This window comes from Dromaius novaehollandiae, chromosome Z (assembly GCF_036370855.1).
Source record: "Dromaius novaehollandiae isolate bDroNov1 chromosome Z, bDroNov1.hap1, whole genome shotgun sequence".
Taxonomy (NCBI): domain Eukaryota; kingdom Metazoa; phylum Chordata; class Aves; order Casuariiformes; family Dromaiidae; genus Dromaius; species Dromaius novaehollandiae.
The window spans coordinates 59253118-59266077 of NC_088132.1; the positions used below are offsets into that span (position 1 = coordinate 59253118).

General features: G+C 37.1%; 1 protein-coding gene across 1 annotated transcript in view; it reads left to right on the forward strand.

Moving 5' to 3' along the window:
- LOC112987052 (junction-mediating and -regulatory protein) overlaps positions 1-12960 on the forward strand; it is a 71122-nt gene that overhangs the window by 43494 nt on the left and 14668 nt on the right. Inside the window, exons 5-7 of the mRNA XM_026106730.2 lie at positions 1541-1706; positions 5601-5788; positions 11439-11525. Of these exons, the coding sequence (XP_025962515.2) occupies positions 1541-1706; positions 5601-5788; positions 11439-11525 (441 nt within the window). The remainder of the gene's footprint in view (positions 1-1540; positions 1707-5600; positions 5789-11438; positions 11526-12960) is intronic.

The window sequence follows — 12960 nt, forward strand, 5'->3', positions numbered from 1 at the left end:
ATAAAAGGCAGCACTGTGACTTAAGAACTCTTGAGCTGCAAGTTTTGCTAGAGGCTGGAGAAGCATTTTGGGGAAATATCACTGCACTGCCTACTTTGTTTTATCTTCCTTCCAGAAATTTGCTGTTATCCTTTGTCTTAAACAGGATATTGAGTAAGATTGATCTTTGGTCTGATTCAGTACAGATATTTTTCTGTTTTAATACAGTTATATTTAAGCATTCATGATAAAAACACTTAGGAAACCTATCTCTGGCATAATTACAGATACAGCTTTACTCTTTGAAGAAACCACCATAATGTAAAAATCTATTAGCAAATATTTTTAAAAATACATAGTTAACTAGGTACTTTATTTCTCCTTGGTAGACTTCCCTTTCTAATGATTGAATGTCTGTAATAGAGAAACTGGATCCCCTTTCAGCAGACTGACAAGGTAGATCAATTTAGAATTACTTTCATCCTTCACATAGGAGAAAGTCTGAGATTTATTTTTTGAGAAGGGAGAGAGAATTTGAGTGTGGCCGTAACTCTTTTCCCCCTAGCAGGTCTTAGAGATGCATAGCTTTGAATTCCCTGCAAAGTGAGACACCACGTAAGATCCCCTTGTAGATCAGTATTTCTTGAATATGATCCAAATTTCCAGCTGTACTCAGCAGCTAGATCTTGTTTGGCTGAAACGCGTGCTTGCCTTTGAGAAAGAGAATGATTTGAGTTCGCTTCTGTTGTTTCTTGTGTCACTTTTCTGTGTCAGACATATGATGCAAAAAAGTGCTAAAATATGTATAAATTTTAATCTAGATCTTTTTTCACCTATGAAAAACTCTAGAAACAGTGAGACTATATGTTCTCATTATCCAGAACTTGAATTTTCTGAGTATTTTTCCTTTCAAGCTGCAGTACTGGAGGTTATGAGATTTTTGGAGGAAAGAAATGAAAAAAGTAGTATAAAAGCCTGTGGTAGGCAGATGTTCTGCTTTATGCCTATATCCTATGCCTATATAATATAGGCATATAAAATATGATTAAAAAGCATCCATTTATCCCTTCACCTAAACTTTTCTATTTGTTCAGAAATTCCTCAGTTAAATTATTATTTCAAGAGGATCACTGCATGTAATTTTGCTTGTTCCCACCCCTTCTCACTTTTTTCCCCACAAATTTGGCTTTAATAACAGTTTTAATTATCATTTTCTAGATGCTGTTAGCAAAGCAACTTTTAGACTTTTTGGTTGAAGATAAGAAAATACTAATTTCATTTTATTTCTTCAGAGAATCAAGTACTAGAGTAAAAGGGTGATGGGGATATTTCATGCTGTACTTACTATATGGCTTGATAGTCACAAAGAGTAATCCAATGCCTTGGATTCTGCTACTATCATATGTAAAATACAACAAGTATTAGAGATGCATGAAACTGTGGCTGATCAAAAACTGTTTTGTTTCCTTGTTGTGTGTAATTTTATCATGTTATGTTTAGTGTACCAGACTCCTGATATCCCAGAACTGTGTGTTTATTTTCCTTTTCTCTTTACTTTTAGATGCAAAGTCTGAAAGGTGGTACAGAAGCCATAGCCCATTTGGACCAGTTAGAAGCTGATTATTATGATCTACAGCTTCAATTATATGAAGTGCAGTTTGAGATCTTGAAATGTGAAGAGCTGCTGCTGACAGCACAACTTGAAAGCATCAGAAGACTGATGTCAGGTACTTTATGCATAATAACTAACCTGTAATCTCTAAAAGATAATTCTCTTCGTAAGATTCCAGTAAAGTCTGTGGGAATGAAATGAGAACAGTTTCTTTACCATATGAAGAGCTGAATCTTTTAACATAAGTACTGTTAAATTAAAATCTGCATCAGGTCATATACATATAGATAAAGAAGTTTTGGTCTGGTTCTCATTGTCTGGAAATAAGCATGTAAGATACTATGTAAAATTTGAAAAAACAAGTTTAGGGAGAAAAAAAGTCTTAATTATTGGACTTGTCTCGTTAAAAATTTGCATTGGTACTACTCTTGTTCTTGAAGTTATCGATTCTCAGAAGGAATTCCTGCAAATCAGAATCCTTCAGCTAAACTTTGAAGCTTGTTGCATCGCTGTCTTACTGGTTAGAGCAGTGATGCAAACCTTATGGTTTCAGAATATTGTATCATTTGTACTCACAGACTGTGGAAATGGTACAGGCAAATTGTAGTGTTTTGGAATCCTGTTCTGTCCTTTGGACCTTTCTACACTTAATGTTTTTAGTCATATAAGCTCTGTGTTAATGTTTAGTTCACAGTACTTACATAGAAAACTTTTGTTGAGGTTAGAAAAGTCACTTAAGAGCAGAGGCCTGAAACTAGGTTTTCATTGTGAGTTGCCTCTGGGGAAAGAGAAAACATAGGCATCATGGAGCCTTCTCTCCCACTCACTGTTGTGTGCATCTCCTCCTTTCATGCTTGTCATCTCATGGCAGCAACATTATTTATATGTAAGGAAGCAGAGGATTGAAAACTTTGTAAGTGACTTTAAAGAAATGTGGCAGCTTTGACCTTGTGCCTCTGTGGGCAGCTAGTTACTGCTTAATAGACGGATAGTTGTTTGCACTTGGGAAATGATACACTTAATTTTGATATTGAAATCACTATACAGTTTGCTTACATGCAGACTGAAGGAAATCCCTTGAGGAGGAGGCTGAGAAGAAAGGAAATGTGGATCAAAATCCTTACCTTGTTGAGGTAGTAATAGCAAAACCTAAGGGCCCTCAGAGACTTAGCTTGCTCTAAGAACAGCACAGGTCATTATGAGTTGTCGCTTATGTTTTCCCCAGAAATCTCAAAAAAACCTCCACAGCCTGACCCAAAATGAAATAAAATCCCCATTCAACTAACCAGCCAACCCTCTCCTTCCCTGATGGCAACTTAATCATTCACTATTCTGGTTACTTTTGCTGTTTTAAATTTGTAAAGTATTCTTTAAAAAATCTTTTAAGGTTTTTTTTATTTTTTTTATTAAAGGCAGCTGTTCATGTTAGAAGTAGTAACTGTTTTTAACAACTCTCAGGTATACCCATAGGACAGAAAATGAAAAATGCCTTTCTTAACTTTGTGGGAACTTTGTTCGAAGGATGAAATTCTCCCTTTGGAATTTACTCAGGCGAGGTGGGGATAGAACAATTGTGAAAAATGTTACATTTAAATGGCCGCATCTGGTGAAAACTATTCTGTATCTAGTCTGAGTGAAGGCATATTTCAAAAATATGTGGTGTTTCCTACTGAGTCAGAGAGAAGTATTGGCTTGCATCTTCTGTTGTTCTTCCTTTTCAAAGTGTGGTTACAATCAGTATAGCACTAGCCTTTTAATTGAACACATTTGTATGACTTGGAATATATGCATTTTGGAGATTTCTAGAAGCTGTTGCTATTGTTTTCTCATCAACTGTGTTGGCTCTGCAGTGATTTATCAGAGTTTTAGATTCTGTTCTAATCTGTGCAAAATCAGCAGAAGAGCAGGATGAAGTCCCAGCAGAGCATCTTTGGAGAGCAGGATCTGATTTGACTGCCAGTTTGAATTTCCAGGTTGTGAGTTAGGAGTAGGAGAAGATTTTCTTGCAAGTTCAGCACGTGGGATCTGAAAAGTACTGAATGATAATGAACTGTAGTATTATAAACTGCAGTATCTTGCTGTCATTAATCAAACACCTGCACTTAAATTCTCAAAAGGTAAACTTATTAGGTTAGAGTTTTAAAGGGTCTTATCCTATCCATACAAACTATCCGTGCATCCTTGTAGGATGGATTTTTGGTGTTTGCAGTGCTATCAACAGAGAACATGATAGGTGGTTTGTATTTTGTTTGGCTCTTTTTGATTTAGGTGTTTTGTTTGGTTGTGTTTTTTTTTTCTTTTCTTTTGAACAAATGCAGATGTCGTGGACCTTAACTAAATTGGAATTATTTTATTTGGTTTATTTTAAGTGTTCAAGTTATTAGCAGTTTAAGCAGTTGCCAAATTTATATTAATTTTAAAAGCTCAAAAGCTGTTTGTGGAAGACTTTGAGTTTTTTGATGGAGGATGAAGTAGAATTGCCAAGCTTTCTCAGACATTCGGGTGTTTATAAGCCCCATTTAACATTATGGTTTAGAACTGCAATATTTGACTGGTCTGTAGCTGAGCTGTTAGGGTTTCGTTTGTATCCTAACTATGTAGGTTTGCGGAGGGGGGAGGGAGGTTGATTTTTGTTTTGTTTTTTACTCACTGATGTCTCCAAGTGGGCTGTAGAGACTTGGTTGTTTAACTATGGATGAAATTGTTGTTGTTGTTTTTGTTGTTTTTAAAGTCGAATGCTCAAGTGAAGACGCAAGTAGGTTTGTTTGTATTAGTTTTTATTTAGGATTAATATACTGCTGTTCCTCCTCTTCTGGTAACATCGTGTCTTCTGCAGAGCTGAAAGTAGCATGATAAAATCTGAATTCTGTTCTATTCTGTGATTCTGTGAATTTTGGTTGCAGCAAAGACATTATGTACAAATAACATGCATGATGACAACTTTTAAACTGGATAGCGTTCTGAAAAAATCCCTGCCTCTCTCTCCAAATTATCTAGTAGCAGGAGTAGGAGAAAGCTGAATGAAACAGAAGTTACAGAAAGGCAGTTGATTCAGGAGAAATGAGAAGGTTTGGTGGTGCTGCAAAGTGGACACTCGACAATCACGCCAGCCCTGTCCGCCTGTTAAGCCGGCAATAATACGTATCCCTCTCGGTGTGTTACAATGCATATCCTACTCTGTACGCTAGTGAAATAGGGAACAAGAAGCCTTTGCTTCTCCTTCATCCCAGCATTCTGCGAGGATTTATAATTCTCATTCTTTTCCCTCTTGGCAAGAGATGAGAAGCCAACATTAGAGATGAGCTCAATGTTATACCGAATGCTTCACTCAGGAGGCCAGAAAGCCTGAATGTTGATAACAGTGTTAGTAATGACCTCCTTTTCAGGCATGCAATGCTTTGAAGGATGGCCTCGAAGTTACCCTCCCACTGCTGCCTCTGAGCAGAAGCAGTAACTGAGAGGTCAAAAACCTCTTAACAGAGAATTTTTAGTGTTGTTGTGTTGTCTAACCTCCCCTTTCATGAAATTAATAGTAGTTTGTGATAGAGGAATCTCATGCCAAAGGCTTTACGAGGAGCCTGTATGTCCTGAACCTTGTAGTGAAGACCAGAGAGTATTACGGTGCGTCACAGGTAACTTATGCTAGTTAAGAAACCCAAAGATATGCGTGGGCATTGTGTCGAAGTTAGGCTGCAGACCCGAACATGCATTTACAGTTGCTTTTTTTTTTTTTTTTTAAATACTCTGAGCTTACCTGAATAACAGGCTATGCTTCATTAGTATTGATTTCTGTTCTTATAAACTTAAAAGCCTTACAGGCTTTGCTCTTTAGCGCTGTCATTCTGACCTTTTGTTTTTGCTCTTCCTCTCAAATGACTATAGAGTTCTTCTACATTAAATCTTGCTACTTGGTGGGGGGGGGGGGGGAGGGTTGTTGTTGAACAAAACAGAATGTTAATCAAATACAAACTATTGATTTGACTTTTTGTTGCTGACATTTTTAAAACAGAGAAGAAAGATGAAGTGGTATATTATGACACTTATGAAAGTATGGAAGCCATGCTTGAAAAAGAGGATATGGTAACATCTGTACATCTGCAAAAAGAGGAACTGCAGAAATTACAACAAAAAATCCGCCAGCTGGAAGCAAGGCGTGGACGTATTTCAGCCAAGAAAGCCTACCTCAGAAATAAAAAGGTACTTTAAATTGCAAAATTCTAGCATAATTAGCAAATTTAGTGAAACTTTGAAAGATTGCATTTCAGATGCAGCTTCTGAGTCTCTCAGAATTTTTATGGTTTATATTTGCTACTTACTTAAAGTTGTTCTACACTGTTACTAGACAAATACAATGGCACATTTTTATCAAACTGACATATTTAAGATTCAGTATATCTTTTTAGCTTTAAGGGAACCTTTAATCAGAACCGCAGGAGCAGAACAGGAAAGGAAATCAGCAGTTACTCTTTTCTATTAATCAGAATACTTTCATGTGGAGATTTTAGCATGTTTTTACAGAGAGCAGATTTATCTCTTGTTTTTTAATTTGAAGAGAATCTTTAAGGATATTGCCTTAGTGAGTTACTTATTTTCATTCTCTCATCTCTTCCTTTTAACTTATGTATTGTGCCATTGATCCTCTGCTTTTCTGTATTCATCAAATATACATTAAATCCAATATATAGTCCTGATTTGTAAAACTAGGTAGTGTTTTTAAGTTACTTTGTGCTATTTACTATTAGTGCAGAAAATTGTTGTAAAGTGGCTAATGTTTTGAAATTGTATATCAAGTGTAGGTAAATATGTTCATTCCTTTTTCCAGAACAATTTGTTTATTGTTCCCTAGCAGTTTGCAATTACATCAGTATGCATTATTAATGAGCAAGGAAGCTTAATGAATATAATATATCAAAATTTTGAGATGTCAGTGCAATACTTTTTTAAAAATATGTTTTCACCTAGTGCTGTACAGTATAAAGCTATACAGAAATCTCCATTAAGACCCCATTCTAAATTAGGACCAGGGCATGGGATGGTTGTATATTCCCAATCATGTCACATGATGGGGGAGGTGCCACCTCTATAAAGAGTTTCGGTAGGCTCAGGGTAAAGATCGGTCCTCTCATTCGTAACTGATACATCTGTATCTAAATCTGAAGTGTAACAGAGGAAATAAAGCAATAGCTAGAAGCTGGTGGTTGTTCCGCACTTACTTAGGGAGAAGTTGAGAAGCGACCTGAAGCAGGAATAGAGATTTTTTCTTAGCATGACGACTTATCTGTATAATTAACTAGTCACCTTCTACTGGTTCATTTGTTTTAAGGTTCTACTATGATAAAATACCTTCTTCAAGCTGAAGGAATTGCTTGTTCTATGCTCTATGACTAGGTGCAGCATGCCTACTTGTGCACTGAAACACGAAGCAGGGTGTATGTGGTAGCATTGCTCATCTGGTTCTGCGTCTAGGTGTAATATAGTCATGTCTGCCTGACGTTATGCTGAAATAGTGTGGCTATACTGCTTTCAGGACCTGAGGCAGTTTGTCCGTGTGAAACTTTACTGCTGACGGTGGACATGACAGCACTCTGAACTAGTTCCAGCTTTCTGTACTAACTTCATTGCCCGGTGTAGAAATACCTTCAACTGAGTGCTGTAGTCAGATGCTTAGCTTTCAGCTACCAAAAAAACCACAGATTAGAATAAAGCGCATTTGAATTTGCAAGAGGAAATTGAAGATTTTTGATATGAGCAAGAAGAATAGGCAGAATCAGTTGTTCTGTGCCATTTTACAGTACTTGTTGGGGAGAAAAGAACACAGCTGTTTTTATGAACATTTATGTTGAATAGGTATTTACTGTAGCTGCTCTTACGATTGCTGAATGCATCTCTGAGTCCTGCTAAACTTACTAGTAATTACCTGGAAAATCAAGTCTCTTGTGTCTTCGATTCAAGATACAATGCTTGCTTATGTTTGAATTGCTATTGTAGTGATATTGCAAATCATGTTGTTAATGAGCATTACTTATAGTGCCTGTTGTGTGTAGCTGTACTTTACAAACCTGTGAGGAAGCAAGGTTCTTGTTCGAACGAGTTTGCAGTTTAATTTACGCATGCAGAGCAACGATGCAGGTGGGATGCAAAAGTGGAATCTAGATGGTGAGAAGGAGTGAGTCGGTGACTGAGCGCTAAGCGGAAGAAGAATGGGTTGTTGAGGTGGATTTGGAAAGTACGAATGCTGTGTGGTAAATCTCTTTCTTGAAAGTGTGTCTGTCTCATGATTAAGAAACATTTATTGGTGAACTGAGAGTCTAAGAGTCTACTCAGTGCTTTTCAGATTGTGTTCCTGAAGATGCTTGATTCAGCAAAGTGTCTTAAAACATGACTGTGAACAAGTGTTTTTGTTTTGGTTGGTGGGGTTTTGGTACCTTTTTTTTTTTTTTTTTTTTTTTTTTTTTTTTTTTTAATCTTGACAGGTCTGTAATCAAAAACAAAATAGCAAGCTGTGCATTAAGTGGTGTGTACCACAATGTTGTGATATATGTGGGAATATAGACGTTATAGCTGTTGCTTACTAGCTTTTTGGTGACTGAAGGTACCATTAAGAGTCCTTTCTGGCAGCAGATACTGTGATTAACAAAACAATAGGAAGCAATTCTCTTAATATCAGTTTTTATTTTTTGGAAAAGGCTGTTTCATCATCCAAGTATTTGAAAATCTTGTCTGTGAGTGAAAGGGGATCAATTACTATGTGTAGAATAAGGCTTTAGGTAGTATAAAGCCTATATACTTCTGTGACCACAATTTCTTTTCATTCTGTTTTTTAGAAATTTTCCCCTTTCTTTCTGTCTGATGCTTTTTTAATACTGCTGTCAAATAATCGTAACAAACTTTTTTTTATTTAGAAACTTTGGCTAAAGATCTTTTGTTAGAGCCCTCATTCAGTTGTGATTTTGAGCTACTGAGCCAGCGCTGCTTAAGTTTATGGTTTTACCGAGGTTGATGTTCTATCTGCTGTTTTGCTGTACTAACATGGGCATAGACTTTCTTCTCTCGTAATTTCTTACACAAAACATATCTGCATTTGTTGAGCAATCATTTCCTGATGCTCCTTTGTGTTGATGCTAGTGAGCTAGTTACTCAAAAATCAGATTTTAAGTTGTCTCATTATCTATTGTTATCCCAGTCCACCCCCTGCTGGCTGCACAGTAGTATCAATTCAGGTATGGTATGAAACAGCTGTTCTCTTAGGGAGCTAGATAGCAAAGAGACCAGGTGAAGAAGACATTGCAGAAGATGTCTAGAAAAATATTTCTGAAATTGAATTATTGTATGTACAGGAAAACTGTTCCTTACCGTAAGTGGACAGGGAAAAGCAACTGCTTGGTGAAGCTGTTTGCATTATGTTCATAGTGCGTGCTTTGGCCTAGGGAGCTTCCTGATGTGCTGTTGTGTCGCGTTAACATGTCACCTTTGATTCTTTACAAGCATGCAATTTAAAGAATAGCTCATGCCAAAGCAGGTGATTAAAAGAGAGATGAGCAGTGGTTCTTGGTGCTCTCTGAATTCTGTACCGTTGGTCAGCGTCCTGACTGACCTGCGGCTCCAGCCAGACGCGATGCTCCAGCTGAAGCTTTACCAGTGCTGAGTAGAACAGGAGCACTGCTGGAGATGTGTTGCAGGCCACATACACCCAATCATGATGCTTTGGTTTTTGCCAGTGTGAGACTGTTCATTTTTTATGGTCAGCTTGTCATCCGCCTTAATCCTCCAGATCATTTCGTTCGTGCTGAAGCCTGGCTGTTTGTTCTTCATCCTCTATTTGCAGTCATTTATTCTTGTCTATGATTAGAACCCTGCGTGTGTCCCTATGAAATTGCAGCCTTTTTTAGAACATTTCTGTAATTACTAAAGATGATTCAGAATGCTAATCCTGTGCTGTAACATTTTCAGCCCCTCCTAGTTTTTTGCTTTATTTCAAGTCATAGAGACCTAATTACATTAAAGTAGGTCATTTCTTTCTTAGTATAAAGTCAGTACCAAATATGTTTTGGTCCATTTTATCCTCTTTCTTTACATACTTAAAATATCTAGCATTATTGTTCTTAAGCAGAAAGATTTGAATATTGATGCTAACCAGAAAATGTTTCAGAAAGTTGTACCCCCTAAAGGATTTGTGAGAGTATATTATTGTAATGTGCATATTAAAGTTTCTCTCATACTGTTTTTCTTTTCTTTAGTCTTGCCAAAGTGTCAAAAAACCCTCCAAACCTAAAACATGATCTTCCTTATTATTTTACAATACTGTTTTAATAAAACTTAGCACGTAAATAGGGAATAAACTGTGAAGATAGAAGTATCACGAAAAGTCTTCAGCATCTCTATAACATTCTGAAGTTATTGCTGTATCTTTGAAATGCAGAAATCAGGTAATTTGTACTCTTACGGTTAAAAATTTAATGGATTAACTTTTCCAGTTGTATTGATTAACTCTTCATCAGTATCAACCCCACTATGCGAAACGAAACAAAACAAAACACCGACAATACTCTTTAGCTATATATTTACCTCCGATGAAGCTGGGAATAGTATTTCCTCAGAAACCTGTATTCTTGTCAGAGCATTACCTGTATACTGTAGCAAAATTGATGCTCTTACTGTTTAGGAATATTTTGAGGTGCTGTATTTCTTGGGTATACAGGAACCCCGTCTACCTCTTACGTAACCACATTGTGCCCACAGGCAGCTAGTAGGAGAACAGAGCTTTTTTTGCAGCTCCATAAAGGTTAACGCTGGGCTGCTTTGTCCCTCCCCACCTTGACGGCCTGTCTTTCTGGCACCACGGCAGTACCACGTGTGGGGGCTGATGCCCCCAGGTGCCCGCGTAACCCCGGGGCTGTGCAGCTGGGTGGGAGCCCCCGGGGCAGCGCTCTCCCCGCCGTGCTCACGCTGCGCGCCGCTGCCTGGCGCGGCCCCCTCCTGCGCAGCTCCGGTGCCTGGTCCCAGCTGCGCCTCTGACCGCGTTCGGGCCCGATTGCACTGCCCGTGCTGTCCGACTTCCCGGCCTGCAGTACTGCCCTGGGCACTGTCCCTCTCTTGGCTGCTCTAAATTCTTGCAGGTGCCTTTTCTTCACAGCTGGTGCTTCATGCAGTGCAGATTTCTTTTATAATCTGCCTGAAGTTCGGGTGTCATGCCTCATCTTGTCACCTGTTGTAACTTGTCCTGTTTCCTTTTCAGTTTGTTGTCCTTATTCTCAGGCAACATAATAAATGCTTGCTTTTAAACTTGACATTTCAGACGTGAATTCTGCATAATAAGGGAACCTGTTTGTTATATTATAACAATTATTATTGTATTATTATAACAATTTTATCAATGTTTGTACTTACAGATTGGTTGTACATGCAAAAGATGAACTGACACTTGTAAATGGGAAGCTGCCTAGTTGCATAAACAGAAATACATAGTGTATTTGAGAGTTAGTTACTGTTATCCACGTATGCTAATACATGGAACTGCACATGGATTTTATGATCCCCCAACTATCTGACAAATCATCATGTCTTGCCACTTCTCTACTGGTATTGTAGAACAGACTTGTCAAGCACTGCTACTTGCATATATTCTTTTGGCAGTTAAAAGTAGTAGGTTTGGGTTTTTGTCTCAATTTTGTTTACGTTTTATGGTTTTATTTGTAAATTAAATTAGTTTGTTTGAACAGTTGTCTGAGATTAGTTTTGTAACTTTTATTTTTCTAATTCTTAGTGCTGTTTGCTAAATATTACATTTAATACTGTAAATTGATATTTGAAATGTATATTTTATAGATAACATTTTATGTCTCTGCAGGAGATCTGTATCGCAAAGCATAATGAAAAGATCCAGCAGCGTCACCAGAGCGAGGAGCAGTACAGAATGCACCATACTGTGCAGCTAGTAAGTTTGAGCTCTCTGCTAGTGAGGTTAGCCTTTAGCTAATTGCTTGTACTCCTCATTATACTTTCATTAGCAGTTTTCAGTGATAGCTGTTCTAAACAGATGAAGTGTATCCTTGTCCTTTGGACCATGGACTTCTGTACCATGTTATACTGGCAAGAGGAAGTATATAGTTGTGTTAGGATGACATCGAACCTAAACAAATAAAACAGTTCATTAGTAGCAGGTTCGCAGTCTAAGTGATTACTGTTAGGCTAAAGGTGCATGCAGGGCTTGTTAACATTTGCACATAAATGATTCTGGACACCTCAGTACAGTATCAGATATGCTGAAATGAGTAAAGAAACCTTACATATTTATTTTTGCATTGTAATAAGATTGTTCATTATTTTTCTTTCACTTGCTTTTTACAAAAAAAAAAAAATCATTTGAATTGTGTGAAGTATGTAGTTCCAAACATGTGCTCCATGATTCTCTGAGCAGTCTCATCACAGAAAGTAAGCTAGTTAGTCCAACTGTTGTGTTGTACGTAGTAGACTTTATCATAGAGAATACTCAAATTCTGGGCTAGGTCTTGAGATAGTATCAATATTTAATAATGATGACTTTGTCAAAGATGCATTGAAATGCAAGTCTTTTTAATGCAGGCTCCAATTAGATCAGTGAAAGTGATTCTGTTTCATTCTTATACATTTTTAACATTGATATATTTGTCCAGGGAGTCAGCTGCATAATTTATTTTATGAGAAGGCTACTAGTGAAAGACAACACAAACTGGCATACTCTTGCAGGAACTTGGAACAATAAAGCAAAGACTTTGGTATATGGATTGCAGTTCATTTATCAGTTTTAAGAATAAGACTTGCTGATGCTGAGGATCTTTTTCTTGCTTCTCAGACACTACTCTTTCTTTCTTTAATTATTTATTTCACGGACTTGACAATTTATATTATATTAAGAACCTTATGCTATTTTAAATCTTTTTTCTGTTAATAATTTGACTGAAATTTTCTACTATTATTTAAAATAGGTTTTCCGCCACTTGCATTCATGAAAAATTTTGAAAACATAACCTCAAAGGTGTCCAAACCTGAAACCAGATAAGAATTGCAAATTCACCATTCTTATATTAAAAAAAAAAAAAAAAAAAAAAAAAAAAAAAAAACAACTCAAGTTCAAGCCTTTGTTTCAGGAAAAGTTCGACTTGATTGCATATTAAACATTCAGGTGTGCTGGTAGGAGAACTACCCATCTTTCTTCTTGCTGCAACTTTTTCTTTGTGCTTCCTTTGTAACTTTTTAGCCCCATTGTGGTTTTTTGTTTTTTTGGTTTTTTTTAACCACATGCTTCTAGTCCTTGCCTCCTTTTTCTGTTGCTTGTCCTTTTTCAGCCATGTCCTCCTCTTCCTCTCCCTAAAGCCTTTATACTTACCCCC